The sequence below is a fragment of the Athene noctua genome, chromosome 2 (genome assembly GCF_965140245.1).
Source record: "Athene noctua chromosome 2, bAthNoc1.hap1.1, whole genome shotgun sequence".
Taxonomy (NCBI): domain Eukaryota; kingdom Metazoa; phylum Chordata; class Aves; order Strigiformes; family Strigidae; genus Athene; species Athene noctua.
In genome coordinates, this window is record NC_134038.1 from 165,426,540 (window position 1) to 165,449,566 (window position 23,027).

Sequence of the window (23,027 nt, forward strand, 5' to 3'; positions counted from 1 at the left end):
TGAGGATGAGCTGTCCTCTTTATCCTTTATGAGGGTCTGATGCTTCACTGCCTGCTGTCCTTAAGATGGAAGAGTAAATATAAAAGGGTACACAGGTCTCTGCCTCTTTCCATGGCAGGAAAAAAAGCTTTTTGCTGTATAAGAGGAAATTTAATGCTCATGAGGAGGTATCATCTGCCACCACCACCTTGTGTGAGTGGATAGTAGGAAGTTTTTCTTTGCAGAAGGGGTTGTTGGGCGTTGGAATGGGCTGCCCAGGGCAGGGGGGGAGTCCCCGGGATCCCTGGAGGGGTTGAAGAGTCGGGCTGACCCAGCGCTGAGGGATCTGGGGGAGTTGGGAACGGTCAGGGGGAGGTTCATGGTTGGGCTGGAGGAGCTTCAAGGGCTTTTCCAACCCAGATGATTCTGAGTGCCAGGATGCTTTGAACATAAAAATCTGTGCTTCCACCCTAGATCCCCAAATTCTCTAGCATCGTGTGTGTCAGACTAAAAAGGATCAGATCTGACCCGCAGCCTTCACAGCCCAGAGCTACAGGAGTAACCCACCTGCCTCACCCTGGTCCTGCGTGCAGGTGCTGGAGTGACGAGCGGAGGTGTCGAGAGAGGGGACACATTTAAACAGCGTTAAAAACCCTCCCGCGTCCTGAAGGCGCTGCTGGAGCAGCACTGAGGTGTAGGAGGGCTGTGAAGAGTCACCACGAGGTGAGCTGGGAGGGAAGGAGGCTGCTGTGCCCGGCCAGCGTGTGCGGAGAGAGGGCGAGACCTCTCCGGCCGCCTGAGGGTGTCAAGGGCCCGTTTCGGAGGCTCGGAGTCTCCCTCCGAGCCCGTCCGGAGCGGCGAGGCCGCGCTAAGCGCGGGCGGGCGCAGCGCGCATGCGCCGAGCCTCGGCGGGAAGGGGCAGCCTCCGCGCATGCGCAACAGGGCCGCCCGCGCATGCGCCAAGATGGCGGCGGGGCGGCGTGGGGGAGGGGAGGCGGGGCGCTGAGGGCGGCGGCGCCCGCAGGCCTGACGCCGTGGGGGGGGTGGGGTGGGGGTGTGTGGGGGGGGTGTCGGTGTGTGCGGGCCGCACCGCGCCCGGCGGAGCGCACCGGGCCGGCAGCGGCGGAGCGTGTTCCCGAGCATGCCCGGAGGGGCGGGGCCTCCGCCGCTCGACGCATGCGCGGCGTGAGGCGGGGGGGAGGCGCAGGGCCGCGGTGGCGGCGCTCGGCGAGGGTAACAATGGCAGCGGCGGTGGCGGCGGGCGGCGGGACGGGGCCCGGAGCGGCGGCGGCGGCCGCCGTGGCGGTGAGCGGCGGCCCCGGGTTGGCGGCGCTGTCGGTGACGCGGCGGAAAGACGGCGGCCCCACGGGGAAGTTTTGGGAGAGCCCGGAGACGGTGTCCCAGCTCGACTCGGTCCGCGTCTGGCTGGGGAAGCACTACAAGAAGGTGCGGCCCGGCGGGGGCGGACCGGGGGTGTGTGTGTGTGTGTGTGTGTTGCGGTTTAACGGCCCCTTCCCGCGGGCGCGGGGGAGTTCCCCGGCGGCTCCCCGAGGCGGGAAGGGGACGGAGGGGAGCGGAGACGGGGGGGAGGCCCGACACCGCCGCCGGTCTTTGTCAGCCGCGGCCTCGCCCGGCCCCCCCGGCAGCGCGGCCGGGGGTAAACCGGGGCGGCCCGGGGTTGTGCCGGCAGGGAGGGGTCTCCAGGCGGAGCAGCGGCACCCGCGGGAGCCTGTGGCGGGTCCCCGCTCTCCCTCAGAGACGCGGTGGCTCGGCCGGTGCCCGCGTCCATGTTTACACCGAGGCGAGCTGCAGCCGTAACTTTTCTTGTGCGGGCAAGTCCCGTCTTAGCTTGCCAGCATTTTATCCGGGTTTCACTTAAACCGCACGCCTGAAGCGTCGGTGTATTTAAAAAAGGGTGGGAGAGGAAAAAAAAAAAAAAAAGAAGAAAAAGCCATTTGTGCCGTGCAGAACCGCGTTTCACCGAATCTGGAGCGCGATACAAGCTCTGTGTGTGTTACTAGCGCTTACGGCAAGTTCACTTTTTGTTAGCGTCGTTGTTATGTCTTGCCCTTGTAGTCCTCTTCCACCACATAGTTTGCTCTGTTCTCCGTTTCTTTGCTCTCTCTTCAAGTGTTTTTTCCTGTGTGATGATTTTGTAACTTCCTTTCAACATCTAAGCTTTGAAAACCCCCCCGATGTGAACTTAACAAAAGGCAGGTATGTCTGTCTATACAGCTTTGTAGCAGCAATCCTAGGAAGAGCATTAGCTGGGGCAGAGCAATGTCGAGGAGAGATGCGGGACAGCCTAAAGCTGCCTTAGTCTCTGATGACCCGAGATTTGCAGTCCGTTCCTCGGTAGGTCTGGTGTGGGTAACCCACGGAGCAGTTTGCCCGTTACTCTGCGGGTGCTGTTGATTGGGATATTTACGTGGCAGCGCTCTGAAACGGGTGTCTGAACTGATCCGGGTTAAAAACCATCACGCTTTCAGAGGGGTGTTTTACCGGTCCTGCCACATAGCTTGTTCGCACGGTTCAGTCGGCGCGGTGGGGTGGAGGTCATTGTTTCAGGCTATTTATGTTGATAAGGAAATTGTAATACAAAAATATGTCTTTAGTTTGACTTTGTTTTGGTTGTGCTTTGTTGTTTCTAGACACATGAGAAGGAGCGTTCTTTCATTTCGATTTCATAACTGAATACCCAACAAGACGACAGTAAACTCTTGAAATAACTTTGAACTGGCACCTGCCGTTTTGCAGAAGAGCAAGTCACCTTATTAAAAGCATGAACATTTATTGTCTCTTGCTGTTGGGAATCTACCTAGACAAGGAGATTCTTACCTTACTAGCCTGGTGTGCCCTCTTATCTGTAGTTCAGAACGGGAGCCTTCATTTTGTATGCCAAAGGAAAACTCCTTTATTATGGTTAGTTTACACAGAATTACTGGTTATAAAGATTAGTTGGCTTTAATTGTCTTTCAGAGTTTAAGAAATAGAGTTGGGCAAAGAAATCATCTTTACTGGGCAAGTGAGTTTCAAGATACTGCTGTGTAAAATCCTTTAAAAAATTGGAAAATTGTTTTGGGAGACAAGGAAACTGGTATTTACTACTAGCATTTAAAGATGTATCCATAATACTCTATGTGGAAGTGTTAATACCTTTTTGATGAGAGTAAACAGACTCTGGTTCATCTTACACCTATGTTCATCTTGCTGTAGGTGCATGACTTCTTTCAGAAAAGTATGCAACGATTATGGCTGACTTCTGTCCAGTTTATACTCTTTAAAATGGGTATGTGTACATCTCAGTAGTGATGAAACCGTTGGGTGTAGTAGGTGCTGTGTCCAGCTCTGGGGATGTTGGGGACCAGAATCCCAAAAGCAGCAGTGAGCTCAGTCAAGGATCCAGAAGTCACGATGGGCAAGGAGAGAGTTAGAGAATTGCAATTACGTATCTTCTCATTCTTGTCTCTAGATTAGACAAGTCTTCAAATATCTGAGAGTTCTGCATGTCTCTACAACTAAAAACGAGATTTAAATAGTAGCGTGGGAGATTGTTGATGAGGAGGAGTGGGCTCCCTACGCAGTGTGGTCACTCTGTCAGAGATTTTTTTGATGTTAGGATCTGCTGAGCAGTGATGTGGGTTTTGTAACCCTGTGTTGCTATGAAAGGATGTACTAGTTTCTTGACACAAACCTTCCAGGTCTGTTTCTTCTTAGCTAAAGTGCTGGCAGGGAGGAAGGGCCTTCCCTGGACGTGCAGAAAGAGACCTTGTGCTGGGGGAGGCTCAGGTGGGTGGGTAAAGAATGCCTGTAAAGATAGAAGGAACGCTGTTAGTGACAACAAACATGACAGAAAACGAAATTACTTATTCCAGACTTCCTTCTGAGCCCTGTTTTTGTGTGTGTGTGAGATGTATGGAAGTCATGGAAGTCGTTTTGTGCTATTCCTCTGCACTGAGAGCTGCAGGAGGTCCCCCACTTCTTCCCAGGCCTTGGACTGCAGTAGGCTTGTTTGAGCCTTTCCTCCCTGTGAGTGGGAAACAGGTCTGTGCTGGGGTTTTCAAGGCTGGGGGATCTGTCAGGCTTTCACAGCATTTGGGTAGAGTAACTCTGGTGACATCAAGGTGGCCACTATATGTAGAAATTTACAGTTCAAAACTAAACTGGGCAAATCACTTTTTACTCAATGATCTCATACTGTGCATTGTTTAGACAGTTTCTTTGCCATTAAGCAACAAATTACTCAAAATGGCATAAAGCAGAGTTATTTCATGTATTTAAAATATCTTCCTGAGATAGTTTGGTGGGGCTTTTTTTTTTTTCATACCTGTTATGAAGGATGCAGAAACTAACCTTGGCCTTACAGCTGGAGTCCCCAAGGGCTGTTGCCAGTGTGTTCATCTCATCCAGTTCAATATACTGGCCTGTAGGATTGTCAGCTAGGCAGTGGCCCTGGAAGCTGTGCCCTGCCCCTCTGAAACAGAGTTGGAAAACTGATTTTTTTTTTTTTTTTTTTTTCTGGGGGAAGGTCAGGGAGGAAGGTGTTTTGTTTTGTTTTTCAAAGAACAATTGGAGTGTTTCCGTAGAGGGTGAGTTAGAGGAGAAGACAGCATGAGCTGAGCGTGTAGATGCTAAACAGTGCAGAGTATGAGGAGGTGGTATCACCTGGAAGTTTGGGTGGTTTGTTGAGTATCTGGAACCCACTTGTGCCTTCAAGGGTGGAATAATAAGTTTTCTTTTTGCGTTACTGGAGCACAGTGCTGTTGTAAGGTGTTGGACTGATGCTGGTGGAGCACGACTGTTCTGCCAGAGGACAATAATGGTGGGCAGCAGCGTGGGATCCCTTTATGCCCTTCTATTAATAATCCTTAGCCTGACAGCGAGGAGGGACAAGCTGCTTCTTGGCAGCTGTTAGGAAATGGCAGTTGTTATGCCCAAAGATGTCTGTTTGGAGACCACCTGCCAGTTCACCACCTGAATTTAGAGGATTTGTAGTTATCTTTCGGCTGACTCTGACTTCTTGCATCAGTGCTAACTAACCTTATCAGGTATTTCTTCAGTGACTGACTTTGATTTAATCTGAAGGAGGATTTTCTCTGTTTGCAGCTCTCTTCTGTTCTCGCCTTTTAGAAAAGGAACAAGGGTTATAACCTAAATCAAAGTATTTTAGTGTTGGTTTTCCTTTCCCTGTCCTTTAGTGATCTGAGCTGAAATGTTCTTTGTTTTGAGAGAAGGAAAGGATTTTGTGCATCAGGGCTACAACACAGAGCTGTAATGTGGTTATTTGAGGTCAGTAACCACATCAAAACCGGCTACACGAATCTGTCCCTTGTGCCTCTGACAAAGGCTTTGCAGTGCAGCTGTGATGGCAAATCTTGCTGGTGAAGAGTGATTTCCTCTGCTAGTGCTTTCTCTCTGTTCTTGAATGATTTGAGTTACACCAAAAGACTTCTGACCGTACATGTTTTCTGCTGAAGGGTACGTGGGTGGTTTTGTATTTTGAATTAACATGGAAATGTTAGAAAAATCTTTGCTGTGTCAATGAGACTTTGGTATTTCAGCACTTGAACAAAATCCTCTTATGCCAAAGCTGTGTGTTTAGGAATAGGGAGTAATTTCTGTGTTCTGGAATCCGTTGTTTAAAAACATTTTATTTGCTGCAGAAATCATCCCCTGCTCCTGTCTGCTGTGGACATTAGTGGAAAACTTGCAGATATGTTGTGACTTCAGTCTTCTGTGGTCCCCTCAAACCACTGTGCATCGATCAGGAAATCATCTTACTGATTTTGCTAATTTAAACATCCGTTTGTATTGCTGGTTAGTGTGCATAAGTGATTGAGATGAGTCTTTTGTGTTTCCTTTTGAAGGTTTTTTTTTTCACTTACCATTTAGGGGGAGCCTCAGGCAAATGAATAAAATTCCTGTGAAAAAAACTTTCAAGATAGTGGCAATGCAGAATAGAATCAGGGGTTCCTGATGATACTTTCCTTTCTGATAGCTTCCAGCCTCCTGCAAGAGGTAAAAATAGGATCTACAAGTAAAGGAATAAGTGCCTGAAAAATTTCACATGTGTAAGAATAGACTATCTGAGGTATATCGTCATATAAATGTTTTTGGGTTTGTTTTTTTCTGAAGGAAAAGGTTTGGAAGTTGACAGTAAGTCAAGACAAGAATCCCACCTCTTCTGGATTCAGTTTTTGACTGCAGTTTCATTGCTGGGTGCTGCAAGTCATCATGTATTTACATCAGGCAGTGTTGTCTTGGTGACTCTCAGAAGTGACAAAGAAACCCTACTAGAAAACCCTAAACTTGGACTATTTCCACATTGATTTTAATTGTCTGTTTTTGTTGGCTTGTTTGTGTGAAGAATAAATTCCTTCTCTGGTTATCTTCATGAATAATCTTCCCATGATTCATGGGATCCTCAAACTGGAAGTTGAGAGAACATTAGCTAGAGGATGATGCTGAAGGCAGTTTTGTTCTAGGTGTCCTAAAGAAGGTTTTGGATTGGTGATGGGTTGTTTTTGGTTGTTTTAAATGATGGCCATAAGTACAGAATTGCTTTATACTTTTATTTCACGACTAGTAGGAGCCATCAGGGCTTTGTCTTGTTGCATTTTATGCATTCTTGGTGCTCTATTAATTTAAAATTTAACTGCTTTAAACTTGGTGAAAAAAGCTGTAAGACTTTTACCCTGTACAAAACCCCCAAATGTAGCTTTACGGAGGTTTTTTCCCCATTAAATGAGTTGCAGTGGTTATGAGGTTTTTTCTCTATTCAGTGTTGCCAGAATGATGAAGGCTGTGTAGCTTCAGAGGAGACATGCAAAAGCTACTTTTGCATATTTTTTTTTTTAAATCTTCCTGGAGTATGGCTCCCATGCAAAACTAAAGGTGTACTATTACAAAGTACTCTGTTTTACTGGGAAAAAAAATTCTATCTGTTGCTTTAGATATGTATTTAGAGGAAGTGCTACAGCTAAGTGCGTAGACAGTCTTAAATTGCTGGGCTTTGGAAGCATGGCTTTGCTCTTTGAACATGTTTAATGTGTGGCATGTGAATGTGTCAGAGACCAAAGCTGTCCTGGTAGTAGAAACAGGATTATTTAATATGAACTGTGGCACTTGACCTGCTATGCTTTTGTTTTCACATTTGTGCAAATCCCAAATCTGTAGTTTAGCAGATACCTGTTCTGGTTGCACCTTCGAATTTACAGTTGTTTGAGTGCATTATAACTGGCATAGCAGAACTAAAAGCTCAAGAGTTTTATTCAGACTTGTGTAAGGTGGTGGTGCAGAGGTTGAACATGCAGAATGGTGGGAGCTTTAGGGCTGTTAGCATTGGTACGCTCCATCTGCGTGCATCGTGGGTGTGATAGTCACTTAGTTTTAAACTCTACAAAAAATAATAGGAGATAAACCTTTTATTAACGGGTATAAAAATACACAGCACTATGTATTTTGGTAACCATTCTTCTTGGTTTGGCAACCCTTAGGACACTGATAAAAAGGGTTCTGTTAAATTTAGCAGTGGGGGTTTAGTTGTTATTCTGTGCCTCCCTGCTGGAGCATTTTACCACTTGTAACAAAGGCAAGAGAAGGGCAGGCTTCCCGCTGAGCTGCAGCACCTGGTAAGCTGATGCAGAGGCTAGGATGGGTTTTTCAGTAAAGATGTTGGATTAACTGGGGCATCTGAGTCACGTGCTCCATTTTGCCATCCTGTCATAAGATCTGTAATTCCAACAAAAGATTGCCGAAACCGCTCTGGTGAATTCAGCTGCAGCACCCAGAGCTCCTAGTCCAAAAATTACAAAGAAAATAGTTGCTTAGCTCAGAGGAGCGGGAGGGTCTGGAGGTTTTTAAAAAGCCTAAGAGCAAAAGTCTTTATCTTCAACTGGATTCTGACAGAAATAAAGACTGACTGTTATTGCTGCTGTGGTAGCTGAATTGAATTGATAGGAGTTAGTAATTGGATAAAATTGTCACAGTTGCCTGCCTTTCCTGGGGGGAGGGAAGAGGGCTAAGAAAAATGCAGCTCTGGAAATTTATCCTTCCGGTTTTTATAGGCTTATGTTTCTAGATTAGGTTTTATGCACAGGGCAGGACACCTGGGGAGTCTTACAGGTATTTGTGTCCTCCGAGTTGCAGAGGTTTAGTTTCTCAGATATAGATACGTCTGTCTCTCTTAAGAAGTGATGAAGGAACTTGTGTCTCCAGGTAGTCAGATACTGTAAAGGTGTCATGGAAATCAGTGTCTCTGTAGTATCTTTTGCTACACAGATTTGGAAAGCTTAGTCAGATTTGACTGCGATTTAAAACCACTGCTTTAAACTTTTGAGGGTTCTGGCTCTCAAAATTTTAAGGGGCTTTAGAAGAGTCTGATTTGAGGGAAGAGCAAAGGCCTCGTAGTTATAGTGTTACCCAGGTAAACGAATAAGGTAGCTAATATTACTCCATAATCTACATGAACCAGTAATGTTTGTTCCACTCTTAGAAGTCTTCTGGCACAGTAAGGAGATTACATCCACTTAAGTGAATATTGTAATGTTAGGAGTAATGAAAACTCAGAAGCTATGGGACTTTTTTGATATTCCATGCTGTGATTTCCCCTTTTACATATATGTATTTTATTAGAAGTGTAACCTTGGGAAATCTTTAGGTTGTTGCAAAGCATTGCATGTGTAGTTGTCTGGATCAGTTTTTCTGTTTGTACCTGACACGCTGTAGAGTACCAGATGGATGCTCTTAGGTGTAGTGTAGTAGTTGATCACAGAAGGAGCTTGTAAAGTTACTGTAGAAAGCTTTTTGTAAGTGTGGGCCAGAATTAGTCTGTTCCTTTATTAGGAACTACAAATCAGATTGAAGTAGTTAATCTCTATCCGTAAAATACTGCTGGCTGTGATAAACTGATGATGATTCACAGATATGTGTTGTGTTTTAAAACCAGAGCTTGAAAAATGTTTTGTGCTTGGTGCTTCTCCTGTGTGTGCGCACCCCCCCACACACCTCCCTGGTGATCCTTAAATCTGAAACTGCTCTACAACCGATAAAGTGATCTGGGGAATTAGTAAACCAGTCTTCATGTTTTATTATCCTCTAGCCCAAGTAAGCCTGTGTTATTTGTCTTTCAGTATGTTCAAGCAGATGCTCCTACCAATAAAACACTGGCTGGACTGGTGGTGCAGCTGCTGCAATTCCAGGAAGATGCCTTTGGAAAACATGTCACCAATCCTGCCTTTACAAAGCTTCCTGTGAGTATTGGGGCTAACCCGCTGCTCTTACAGCAGCGTATTTTGTTCTTCCTCCAGTATCTGTGCTGCTGGCGTGCTTCCAGGAGATTGGGAGATGCATGCTTAGGCTGAGGCTTTTGGTGATGCACCCTCTGGAAGGGTTGAAATAGCATGCTCCTTCTTAAAAGCAGATTTTTCAATGTAATACAGCTTATTTTCTATACATTTGGAAATAATTTACTGAATCCTGTGGAAAAATTTTAATTTCTATTAAGATTCTGGGCACGCTCATAATCTTTAAGTCAAATCTGTTTGGACTGATGCATCCTAAACTGCCTGAATGACATGCACTTTCCAAAGCAAACAAGTTTCCATTGGGCTTTTCTGTTGATTAAACTTCAAATTTCTAGTGCTGTCAACACTGAAAAGTGGCTTTACCATGTTCTTTAGTAGCACATAGTTACCTGATTAGTCTGGGATAGCTTTCCGGTCACTAGGGATCAACAATTTAAGGGTTGCTTATTTAAAGTTCAAACTTGGCACATCTTTAAGCAGTAGTACCCTAGTGATTGTCTTCAGAGATCAGTCCCATTGCACTTGGAATGCTGCCTGCCACCAAAGTAATCTTGTCCAAATGAGCGTGAAGTCTAAACAGCTGGTAGAGAGAAGAGGGATGTGGCAAATGGTAAGGACAAAGTAACAGGGGGTTTTGGTTGTGAAGGGCAAGGACTGCAGCGTGGTATCAAGCACCCAGCTGGCCGATTTAGAGCAGGTTTTGTGGGCCACACCAGCTGTCATAGATGCATTGTGGGCCAAGGCAGGAAGGTCTTTGCTTATCTTTGCCACAGAATTCTTATGGGGAACCTAAGGTCGTGCAGTCTAGGGTTCTGTTTAGATAGACGTACTAAGTTAGAAGTATTTGTAACTGATTACAATATCATAAACTCCTTAAGTTTTTCTGAAAACTGTTGTAAGCACTATCTTCTTTGGTCTACCACTTACAGAAGAGTATCTTTTATGATTTTACGATGGCTTTTTTTTTTCCCCAGATGTTTTGCTTAGATAACTACTTTTGTGAGGAGTGTGAATTCATGCAGGTTTTCCTCAGGAAAAGAGGGTTTCAGACTGGGTGAGTCTCGTGGTGCTTAGGAGTATACACAGAAGCACCACAAGGTGCCATGAAGACGTAATTCACCGTATCTTCCATTCTGATCGCCTGATACTGCAGTGATAGTGAAAAGCTTTAGGGAAGGAGGTGAACATTGTGCTGCTTTATTTTGATATGGCAGTGTAGACCATAAAACTTTACTGATATTCAACAAGTTGATAAACCATTTGAGTGCTCTCCAGTCTTAAATCACTTTGTCTTATCTTAAAAATGGGCAATAAAGATTTCCATGGCATTGTAAATATGTTGTTCTTGCTGTTTCGAAGGTCTAGTCTGATCAAATTTGCTCCGCTTAAGTTTACAGCAGTTGGATCTCTCTGCTCTCAGTTACTCCCGACAGAAGACAACTCATCAGTACATCTTCCTTTATATTGTTTTTATGAGAAAATGCAATATGTACTCTTAAGGTGAGGTTAGTGTTCACTTTTCTAGACATGTAAGTTAAGCTACTCATTCAGGCTGCCAAGGAGGCTTCGTTATTCTACCGTAGCACTTTGAAGACGTGCAGAATGCTTCGGTTCTACAGGATTATGTCTGACTTGGGAAGAGAGGGGAGGTGAAGGGAAGGGGTGTCTTAAGTGACATTGGTAATCTCCAGAAATATATTGAAAAGCTATTGCAGACTTCAACTGAAGATACCGAGTGAAGCTAAAAGAGGTTAGAAGTTTGTACTTATCTCAGTGACTGTTCAGTGTTACCATGTTCCTAGTGAGGGAGGATCTGAAGTTGAAGAGGAGGAGGTCATGCTTGTGTAAAAGAAACTACCCTGTGTGAGCTGACACAGGCAGGATGCAGAAACAACCACAAATCCACGGATGAAATACAAAGAGTAAATTTATTTTTATTACTTCATGACACAGGAGATCTCTGCAGCAGCACCTGGGCAGAGGCACCATGGAGCTCAGTCCTTGCTAGCCAGAAAAAGGAGAGGAAAGAAAAGATCTTGAATATGCTGCTTCCACCTGTATATCAGGGATTTTCGCAAGTGTAGTTTTTCACTGTGCTTTGATCTTTCACGCAGCAGGGCAGGAATCTCAGGGAAGTTTGATAATGTGCCTCTGAGTCTGTCACAGGCCTGTGTTATCTAAACACAGTCAAACACACAGAACTCAACAAGAATTACTGTCATATTTTTTGACACCCCAGTTGCAAGTCACTTGAGTGTGTTTACAATCCTCCTTGCCAGTCTTCTGTTGTACTCCTGCATACCCCCAAGCCATCAAAACTTTGAGTGCTGCACCTGCAGGTGACTGCAAAAATCCTCAATTTGTGACTAAGCTCACAACTACCATCACTAAAGGCTGCTGTTAATAGTCTGTTCCTTGCGTGATGCTGTTCTCCATTAATACACACTGCAGCGTTTCCTCTCTCAGTGCAGTTTATCTGAGATTAAGCGTTGGTTTTGAGAACTGCCGTTGCTGCAAAACCATCAAGATGTGGCTCCCTAGGAGCACTCGCTGATGGGAGACCATGTCAAACCAAGGTTGTTCTTCCAGCTCACATGAGAGCTTTTATATTAATTTTCCAAGTCCTATCCAGTGTACCTCATGCTTATTCTCTGAAGTGTCTGCTCTGCGACGCTGGAGCAGTCAGTGACAAAGGGAACCTGGTCTCTTCCATCAGTATTCCAGGGAAACCTCTCTGACCTGGACTGCAGCTGAATCACTGCAGACTCCATCTGTTGAAATAAAGCTCAGACATTTTACTCAGTGCTTTAAGTGGATAAAATTAGACCTTCTGTTTGAGAGAGGATTGTTAATTTTCTGCTTAAGGTCCTGTTCTTGGCAAGGATGTTGTATAGTACGGAGTCTAGAGCACTAGTAGATCTAGAGGTAATGAAGGACTATTACAGCCTGACTTCTCTGCATGGCTTCTCATTATTGCATTTAAATGCATATTGCCTGACCTTACTGATGCACAAAAAGGAAAAAGCCAATGAACATTCTTAAAGGCAGTTTTGCATGTTTCAAATAAAGGCTGTCTTAAGATATTAACTCTTAAGACATCAAAAGGCCCGTTGATCTTAATTGACTTGTTATGTTTTGGGTTAAAATGTTGAAGGGAATCTGGTTTATTGACCGCTGTCTCTCTTCTGCGGAACGGGTTTTGTCTAATTGTTAAAAGCCATTTCCTTTTATGCTAGTAGCAACAACCACAGTTTGATGAGCAGGTCTTGCTAGGGTGTGCTGACACTTCCAAAAAGTGGCTAAAAGTGGTTAAAAGGGGACTCCTGGATTGCTAAGCCTTGTGCCAGGCTGCAGGACGGCCTTGCCAAATTGCCCCAATAATGCAGAAAGATGTGGCCTTGTCATTAAATCTTGCAATGCGGGCTGCTGACAAGCAGCTTGATGAAGGTAAAGCAGCAGCAGCACCCCCTGAACTTGAAGTAGGGGACGTTGGGTATGACAGTAGGATCAGGGGTTTCCCAAAATGCTGATGAGATGGGCTTTGCTGTAGCAGTTTAATCCAGTTGCATGATCCAGGCGGCACGTCAGCAAAGGGAAAGGTCAATTCTGGATGGCCATACATAGGCAGGACAGCTGAAGATAAGTAACAGCAACTTCCATATAAGCTGCAAAAATATTCTTTACAAGGGGTCTTCTAGCGTCACATAGAGATTTATTTTTCTTTTTAGCTTGTGTTTGCTTGCATGTTTGTAAACCAACACTTGTATGCTTGGAGCCAAGTCTTATGGCAATAAAATCATTCAGCGTGTTTAAAACATTTTGTTTTAGTTCGAGCTTCTGATCAGGGACTGCTCCATCTATAGAGGACTTCAGTTTGCTAAGAATAGTCCTGAAATGCATGTGGCTTGTAAACTGGCAAGTACCCGTATGGCAGCTTTGAGCTCTCTTTAATGCTTTCTCTGTGCACAGTAGGGCTCTAAACAGATGGCAGACCAGGAGCAGTTCTGTTCTTGTTGAATGCTTATGAAGGATCTTTTTGATGTTGTTCTTGGACACTGGTGTATTTGATATCTCACAGAACTGCTTTGCTTTCCATTAGCAGCTCTAGAGCCAAGGAAGGCAATGTTTTGTTTAGATCCCATGCTACCATTTTAGCTGCCTTGCTGCAGAATGAGTTTAGAATGCTTGTCAGCAATGCTAAGACTGTGATTTGGTGTTCATTCTGTGTTAGCAAATACTCCTGAGGTGTAATATAATGGACTTTAAAGAAAATGACCTATTCTTATCTAAAAAGTAAGATGGAAGGTAGATCAGAAACAGTCCTAATGTAAAAATACTGCTAGGAAGGCTGTTGTCTGTGTGGTGTCTCCAGCTTTGATTTCTCTAGTTCCAGCAGAAGGCAGGTTGCAGAAAGCCACTGGTAACCGGAGCCCAGGCATTAAACAGCTCCCCAAATTCTGTTTTGTGAATTGTACAAGTTTTTTATTTTTATTTAGAAAGACAAAATAGACCAATCCTGGCCCATATGTTTAGCAAGATGGGTTTCATTTACTATTCTAGTAAATAGTTTGGTATCTTGTGCTGAATGGAGCAACATCAGAAGGAGTCAAGTCCAGAGTAGCCCTTGAGATGGCTGCTGTGTGCTTCTGCCAGGGCTGGGAGGTGTGGGACCACATTTCTGTAGCGGAGTCCTTCCTCCTGAGTGGTGGGGGATCCCCACCACAAGGCAGAATATACATTTCTGGTGTGGAAGCTTAGCTAGGTTGATGAATCTGCCTTATTTCAGTTTATTGTCAGAACAGCTTGCTTTAAATATATCTGAAGTTGCATGGGAAATGGACATGTTTGCCCTAATAAGCCTTTTAAAAGTCCTCCTGATCCTGTATAAAACTTGCCCAAAGCAGTTTGGCCTTGCGATCAGTAGAAAGGAGTATTTCAGGGTAGTTTTACTTGAGTGCATGTTTGTAAAGGAATTTTTAAATCTTAACTTGAAAAAAAAATTTATTTTAAAATCACTTTTTTGTGGTTCAGTCAAATTCATTTATCAGTCATATTGGAAATCTGTTTTCCTGGGAAGGCTTGGTGGACGGAAACAAAGTTTTTATTTGTTCTAGTCTCATGTCACATGTTGCTTGCTTTATCTCTGGTTAGTTTATCAATGTTGTTGCGTATTCTTCTTCCTGTTCCAAATCCTATATTGAGAGGCTCAGATACCTTGTGTGTCATGCTGGAAATAGATTGTAGTGCTGCTTTTCTCTGGCCCTGGCTTCAGCTGAGCTATCCGGTTGTCTTCCATTTCTAAGGTGACTTTGACAGTAGTTTAGTTTTTCTGAGCACATCCAAACATCTTGACCAGAGATATTAGTAAAACAGCAAAGATAATTTCAAACTAAAATTTATCAGAAAAGTGTGCCTTTCTGTGTAGGAAACACTCCTGCATTTTTAGTAAACTTTTTAAGGAAGGGGGACTCTGGAGAACTTTTCAGTCTCCTTGTGCTGCTGTTTGAATTTGAGCTCTTGAATTCAGAGTACCTGTTCATGAATATGTGACTCTGCTAAAGTTGACAGTGAAGTAACGAATTGGATTTAGTATTTTAGGGCAGATCTGCACGATGACTTTTTCAGATCTTGGCAAACAACTCTGTTGTGGTGAACGAAGGACATGAATAGGGAGCTTGAGGAGCCGTAGTGAATTTGCAGCCTGGGGTTTAGATGTTAATTTCTAAGATGAAGAGCTTCTTAGCTGACAACTACAATTTTAGGTTTAATTACTGTGAAATGGGTGTTCAAAGAGTAGTTTGGATTTCTGTTTTACAGCTATGCAAGGAATTTTTTGCAAGCTACTTGTGTAAGTAAGAACTTGGAGCTTACAGATGTATCAGGTTCTGCTTGCAAACGTGAAGAATTCTAAACCAAACGCATCTGATCTTCTCAAGACGTTCTTAAAGGAGAATGCAGAACTCCAAAAGTGATTCACCTGAAAATTAAACTATGCATTTGATAAATTAGATGTCTAAACCTCAGCTAGCAAGTGTGTATTAATTTAAAATAATTATATAAAAGTCAATGTCACTGTGTTTGCACTTTTCTTTTGGGTTCTAGGCAAAATGCTTCATGGATTTCAAAGCTGGAGGTACATTATGTCACATTCTTGGTGCTGCTTACAAATATAAGAATGAACAGGGCTGGTAAGTTTTTGTTTTCAATTTATACACCTTTTGCATGAAATTAAGCACATGAAATGGCTATGCAAACTACTCAAAGTTTAATACTTTCTGGAGAATTGGGTAGGCAAGGGAGTTGGAGATGGGAAGAGGAAATTTTTTTTCCTGTTTTGCTGATGGTAGCTTTTTTGACCCACCCCCGCTTGTAAATTTAACGATAATCTGTCCAAATTTAAGGTCTTGAGCCTGTAGATTAGGAGTTAATTACAAGTTTGAAGTGCTTTTTTGTGTCATTTAATTGCCTTATGGCGGAACAAATTAACCAGTACCTTAAAATTACTGTTTTCTATCTTTAAGGTGTAAATCTTTGTTACTGTGTTGAGTCTAGGGTTTTGTTATAACTGGGAAAACATGAAGCATTCCATAGATGATAATAAATGCTTGATTTTCCATTGCTTATCAACCTCCATAAATGGAGAGTGTAAGTAGTTAGAATCACTGCCTATGTAGCTATTGACACTAGTATTAAAACTAATAATGTGACATCCCAGTAGTGTTTTGACCTCTGTGTTTTTAAGTTCTAATCCTCCTTCCAAGATAGCAGTAGCATGAGTTACTGTATTTGAGAACACTGGAAAAAAATCTCTCTATCCCAGCCAAAACCAGGACAGGATGAAAAGTTAATAGATTAAAGTAAGCAGAGATTGTTCTTGTACGTGAATTTAAATAGTTTCTGATCTGATGTTGTGCAGACCTGTAACAGCATTCCTGGAACTGACAGTGTTTGTTACCCACAGGAGCAAATTAAAAGGCAAAAATAAAGTTGTTTTTGCATGGTTGGGGGTTTTTTTAGGAGTTGTTTATACTCATATCAGCTAAATAGATATCATGTGGATATATCAGAAAACTGGTATGAGTAAGCCGCTCTCAGGTTTTTTCCTTCTCAGATATTGCCAACGCCTTAGGACATGATAATGTGTTTATAGTGTTCTGTGTGGCATCTCTTTCAGGAGTGTCTTGCTACCTCTTTGCCTTAAGATAAAGGAGTTAAATGGCTCCTACTTTGCAAATATTTAAACATTCAAACCTTTCCCAAACAAATTTAGTTTTCAGTCATTGAAATTTGTCAGCAAAACTCAAGATACGTGATTGCCTCCTCTCTTCTCACTCTCTTGTTGATTCCTCAAAACTAGTGTGGGTAGTGTCTTGTGTTTGTGCATGTGGGATGTAGGGGGAAGTAATACTTGAATTTAACTCTGAGGATCAGACTTAGAGCTTGGAATGTATCCTTCACTGACTCAACCAAATAATATGTGGTGTTTTGCCTGAAATATGATTATTTTTTTTTAATGGTATGCATTGTCGCTCTTGCTTAACCTGTTTGTGAATGATCTGTCTTATAGGAGAAGTACCTTTCCTCGTCATAATAGGTATGTCTGAAAAGTGCACTTATCCAGTGCAGCTGGACATACCTTGTCTATCACTGCAATTCAAGTAGTTGTTTGCTAAAACCTGTCAGAGGATATCAGTTAAGCTAAGGATAGGAAGAATTAGTTCTACTACTTTATCTAAATGAGCAACTAAAAAAAGTGCTTTTTTTTAAATATATTGACATGCTTCTCTTATAGTATGGGGTTTAAAAGTAAGCAAAATTTGGGGACATTCAACAAATATGTAATGCAGATTTTAGGCAACCAAATGTAAAAAATTTTGGTCAGGCTTCAATGCCTTAAGTGTCTTTGTTTCGTCGGTACTGAAGACTTCATTAGATGTCTAGATTGTGTTTTATTTGGCATTTACCTTCCCTTCACTTCCTTGAAACTCTTAAATTGAGAAGCGTATGTTTTGAATACGGGCTGTGAAGCTGTCAGTGGCTGAATACTGGAGAAGTGGTTTGATCTTGGCTCTTAAAATCCTGTCTATTATAGGTGTAAAATACTTTATTGTGTTGTGCAGTAAACTAACAGACTTATTCACGACTGGCCCTACTTCTGGAAGTCAGTGTAAACCTTTCAACATGCACAACGCTATTTAAGGAGGTCATAAATTTATTTTAAAACTGAAAGATGATTCTGATAAATATGGCAAGGTATTATTTTTAACTTGTTTGCCATATTCTTAGTGGGAAGGGAAGAGTCTGTAGCACTGCTTTAGGAGAGAAGCCATCATTCACTAATAGTGAATATTTGTAGTGCTGCCCAACACTTCAGCAGTGCCACCTGCGTGGGCAACTTCTTTTTGAAAACTCTAGAGAGCCTCAAGTGAAGAAAAAAATGGTGGTCTCAGCTGAAGTGTCTTTGTTTAATTTAGTAGTGTAATATTGATGTGATGCCATTGTTGTATGGTAATGGGTTTTGTGACTAAAAATCAATCTTGCTTTGGTTTATCTTCATTGTATATTTATAAACTTTAAAAATTGATTTGATGTGTTACTGGAAACAAGCATGTCTTTAAAAGAAACTGTTGTTAGAAATGGGCACAGGAATAAATTATTGTATTTTAAGTTGGGGGTGTTAAAGCATATCGACCACTGCATGATAATTACACATGTGGCTTTTTGATTGTGTTGAGAGTACAGGGTACTTTTTATTTTATACACTGAAATCCCTTCTGCTGGTATTGCCACTCCTGAACACCAACTCAGCACTCCCGTTAAGACTGTTTCCAGACTCTAGCAACAGCTTTTTCCAAAACTTGGGAAGTACAGAAGTGCACCAGGTAGTCTTCTGTATCTAAAAGTTAGCAACCTGATTGTCTAAACACACCACGGTGCTTTGGAAAAGGCTGAATTGTGAAGGGTCAGGCCTGAATCTGTTTCAGAGGCTGCTGCAGCCCTGCTTAGCCTGGCTGGTGGTGGTGAGCCCATGGGATAGTGCCAGCGCAGACACCTGCATGTGCTGAATTTGGCGAGGGACTGGTGTTAGTGCTATTATCATCCCACCTCTCCCGTTGCTGGGGGTCACCATTCCAGTTCTTCATTTGAGTTGGTTCATCTGTGACTTCTGAATATGTGCATGGTTCAGGTGGATATGGCAGAATGCCTCTGGGGGGGCTCTTGTGCTTTTTCCCAGTAGAAAACCTCAGATTTTGTGTTATCTCCCCCCCATTTTTGATAGGCACTGAAATCTGCATTTTTATTTCAAGAATTTTTATTACTTTGTCAGTGAAGTAGCAAACTTTAAAGTACCAGACTCCAATAAAGACGATCATAAAATGCTTACATGGATTGTTAGCTATCTGTACGCTGTGTGTGGGGTGCCTTGTTCTCAAATAGATAAGTAGTTTAGAAAATCTCAGGCTGACAAATTGCTGTGTTTTTCCTGGATTAGATCTGGGACTGGTGGATGGGTACAACTAGAAGTAAGAGAAATGTGAGAGCTTGTTCATGAATTTTTCTCATCTAGTTGTTGAAATCCATTGTGAGCATTTGATTTTGTTTCTGTTTTAGTTTACCCTTTGTGACTGTAGTGGAATGCACAACCCTGCTACAGGGTTTTGTTGGACAATGTCAACTTTCATTTTTTCCTAAACATTTCACAAATCAGTTGCATTTTGTTGATTTGGTTCATTGTGATTTTTCTTGCTTGTGAGGGCTGCCAAGTGAAGCCAAAATATTTGTGGTTGTGCTTTAAGTGTTCTTATGTAGCTACCACGATACACTGTTTATGTGGAACGTGAAAGATTCTTGATTACTGAACGGAGGAGAGTTGAATTTAATATTTCCAAATAATTTTCCTTAACAGGCGGAGGTTTGACCTGCAGAATCCATCCCGAATGGATCGAAATGTGGAGATGTTCATGAACATTGAGAAAACACTAGTGCAGGCAAGAGACTCATATACAAAACTGTGTTCACATGCTTGGGGAAGGGATTTTTATGTACCTCAGTTGTGACTCACTGAAGAGTTTCATCCTGGACTTCTATAGGAATATTATACTCTTCCCTCCTTCTCCCACCTATTTTAGTCACAATTTCCACTTGAAAACTGCAGAATGTTTTCATTGATATTGTGCAGGTATGCATAGGGTGAGAAAAATGTGTTTGTAAGGTGGGAGAAAGCATTCTAGGTATTTCCATCTTCCTGTGAAAGAAGCACTCTTAGGACCAAGTAACTAGTTCTTTATATATCCATTCAATTGCTGACTTTCTTGAGACTTTCAACTTGATAAAAATTTAACTTTTTTTAGGTTAGGATACATTTAGACTCTCTTGCTTTATCAAACAAGTTACTACCAGAAGAGAACAGATAACAACTGTATGGAATCTTAATTTGAAGTTAATTTTTTTTAACTGCTGTGTGTGAATTACAGAATATTTTTTTCAAACTCTAAAACCAAGCTCAGTCAAGATATAACTTTCAGGTGCTTGTTAAAAATGGGTATAGGGGGGGCAGCAAAAAGAAACAATATTCTTCTTATAAAAGACTATTGCCATTGTATGGTGGGTTTAGTACATAATACAGTACATCTTAAAATCCAAAATGAAATTAGTGTGTACCTGCAAATATCATAGAAATGCATGAATCTGCACGTCATTGCAACAGGACAGATTCAGATTTGGAAGTTGACATGCAGGGGACTTAAATTCCCTTTCAGCCAGAGTCTTCCAGAGCCTGGTAAAAAATCTTTGAAATCAAAGATGTGGTTTTCATTAAAGATGTTGTGAAAGCAGGAACATGAGAGCAGCTGCGTTGGGTTCTGTTCCCTTCTTCTGTGATAATGTGTCTGACAGAGCTAGCGGAAGGTCTGCAGAGACCAGAAGGAAACCCAGGATAAAACTTTGGTGGGGAGGTGTGCAAAGGAAATACTGCTGTCCTGGGGGTTGCTGGAGCTGGAGTTAGTGTGCTGTGTCACAAGCTGATTTGTGTTCCTTTTGAGCTTTTTCAAGCACTGGTGATTTTAATAGGAAATTTTTGATTTATGTGACAGGTGGCCTACTAATTTTTATTAAATTCTTATTCTCTCCACTAGAACAATTGTCTGAGCAGACCAACCATCTACCTCATTCCAGATATAGAATTGAAGCTGGCTAATAAATTGAAGGATATTGTCAAACGTCACCAGGTAATTGTTAAATAGCATATCTTAAAGCAAATGTTTTGTCAGTTGGAAGATAAAATAGATTTGCCTGGCTTCAGCGTATCAGTTTCATCTGGATTGTGTCTGACAACTCAAGACAGCAGCAAGTCACCTAAGACCAGAAGTTCACCACTTGTAAAATGCCATTAGTAGTTACCCTCACAGGGAGATGGAATCATAACTTTGTTCTAAAAGTAAATCTGAAATTACTGTTGGAGTGAGAAGTAGTTATGGTGTCTCAGCAAGTTCATTGCAATAGCTGATTGAAGGGTGAATAACCTGCTTATGTAAAGCAGAAGGTCCAAATCTGAGACCAAAGGAGGGCAGTGTGTAGTACAGCTCTTCTAGATATGTGGGGACAGCGTAAGAAAGCTTTTTAATCTTAAAATGATCGCTACCTCTTTTGCTTTATTTTACTTTTTTCTTGCTTGTGCTGAAGAGAAGACAAGGGTCTCTCACTTGTTAGGTACTCAGCATATTTCTGAGAGAGTCAACATCTTGCCACTGTAATTTAATATCCTAGATGTTGAACTGAACAAGATTAATACCTTTGTCTCCTAAAAATGTAAACAGTCTTTTCACTTGTTTTGAGAGAAGTATCTTGGAATGTGAACTCCAGATCGTCTGATAGCCTTTTCTGTTATGATAATTCATGGCTGTAGCCAAAGTAAGCTGTTTCTTTTCAGATTAAATGTATTTCCTGTGTTGTCATTATGAACCATTGTCTCAACTTCACTTGTGTAATTTTTCCCAAGTTAGTCTTAATTATTCAGCTAATTCAGGATGCTTGCTGTGGTTAAAGTAATGATTTAGTTTTCCTTTAATAAAGGAATTCTGTAGTGAACTCAAAGCATGCTATAGCCATGAATTATTTAAAGAACTTTTAAAGCAGGCAGCTCTGTCTCTAAAGGGATGTGAAGAACTGAATACAGAAATTATCCCTAATTCTGCTTTTTGGTCTTTCTTCCTTTGCCTTACCTCTGAATTCTCATCTTGTGTTGCTACCCATGTTTCCTCACTATCTTGGTGATTTTTTTTTTTTTAACCTGTTTCTGTTATCTTCCCTCTACCCCATCCCTAGTACCTGTAGCTTCCTCCTGTCTGGTGTTTCCAAGCCCTTGCTGCCCTGACTGCAGCCTGTGCAGAAGAGTTGCTTATCTCTTGCCCCAGCACAGTGCTCCTGTGATCTCTGGGCTTAGAAAAAGAGGTGTCAGTAAGATGTTTGTTTTCTCTGCTGATAAAGATGCTGTTACTGTTTCTGGTAGTCGTGCTTTTTCTCATTTTCTTTGTAAATGTTGAGGATTCTTTTGAGAAGAGCCAAAATAATAATTTAGGAACTTGAAAGCAGATAACTAGTGAGATTGAGCATTTATATCTGTCTGCTTCAAGAAAAGCGTTTTGTTGTGATAATTCTTCCATCTTGTTATGTCTTTAGCTTCCAGTCATATTCAGTTTAGCAGAGGCAGGGAATAAGCCTCACAATCTGCTTACATCTTTCAGAAAGCTGTTTTATAATAATGTAGGGTTATGGATCCCTTTGTTTTCAGTTAAGATAGCATCTAAGAGAGACTTCCTGTTTATCTGTTGGTTTTTTTAAAGTCCCATAGGAAGTGTACTGATCTGATTCACAAAGCTCAGATTAGATATCTAGAAGAGTCTTTAGCTCATGGGGAATGAAGGGAGAATTTCCATTATTGTTCCTTAAACACTTTGCAGGGTCTTCACTCATGCCAGGGCTCTTTCCTTTCACTTTGAAGGCTTTTAAATTCTTCTTACTTTCCAGTTTTCTTTTTTGCTGTTGCTCAGAGCACTTCTCCCTTTACCCAGTTCCGTGAACTCTTGTTGATGTAGGAACTCTTGCCCTTTGGCCCCTGATTTTAAGTAGTCTTCACATATTGCTACCATAATGCAACGCATCTTCATGCTTTCTTAATTTTCCTCATTTTGATGCTGTCTTCTAAATAAGTTGTTCGCATATTGTTGGCTGTAACTTACCCCATGTGCTCTTAAGTCCTTCAAATAAATCTGTCAAGTATTTATGGAATGTAAATTTTAAATAGCATTTTCATACAAACTGTTCAAAAACACAACTCCTCTGCCGAAGAGTCTGCAGACTGTGAATTTCTGCTGCCCTTGGGAATGACTCTTCATATGTGGAGACCGGAGGTGTCTCTGCAGCATGTGGGAGAATCCTTATGGTTCTCCATGTAAGGGAAGGACAGGGTTTTTTGATCCAGAGGAGGCCACAGAGATGCTGGGGGGGGCTGGAGCACTGTTTTGCCAGTTATTAGGCCTAGCATAAAGGACACAGCCAGCATAAAGATGAACCAATAATCAAATTGTATTTGATACAAAAGGGTCAGTACATGGGTGAGCGCTGGGGGTACAAACAAGTCAGATTGTACATAATCGACATCAATCCCACTGACCTCAACAACGACACCGCACGACCAACAATGGGTGGAATGAATGGTGACATGCAGTCTACCATAGAAGGGAT

General features: G+C 42.3%; 1 protein-coding gene across 4 annotated transcripts in view; it reads left to right on the forward strand.

Annotated features, from left to right (window-relative positions):
* The first annotated feature begins 557 nt into the window (after positions 1-557).
* SMARCC1 (SWI/SNF related BAF chromatin remodeling complex subunit C1) overlaps positions 558-23,027 on the forward strand; it is a 93,023-nt gene continuing 70,553 nt past the window's right edge. The window contains exons 1-5 of one of the 4 annotated variants that reach the window (XM_074901041.1): positions 558-702; positions 9,111-9,230; positions 15,387-15,472; positions 19,192-19,273; positions 20,420-20,512. In XM_074901041.1, the coding sequence (XP_074757142.1) occupies positions 15,399-15,472; positions 19,192-19,273; positions 20,420-20,512 (249 nt within the window). In that variant the 5' untranslated portion in view covers positions 558-702; positions 9,111-9,230; positions 15,387-15,398. Of the gene's footprint in view, positions 703-1,079; positions 1,426-9,110; positions 9,231-15,386; positions 15,473-19,191; positions 19,274-20,419; positions 20,513-23,027 lie in introns of those variants that run through there. The other 3 variants (XM_074901040.1, XM_074901039.1, XM_074901038.1) reach the window with 3 other exon arrangements.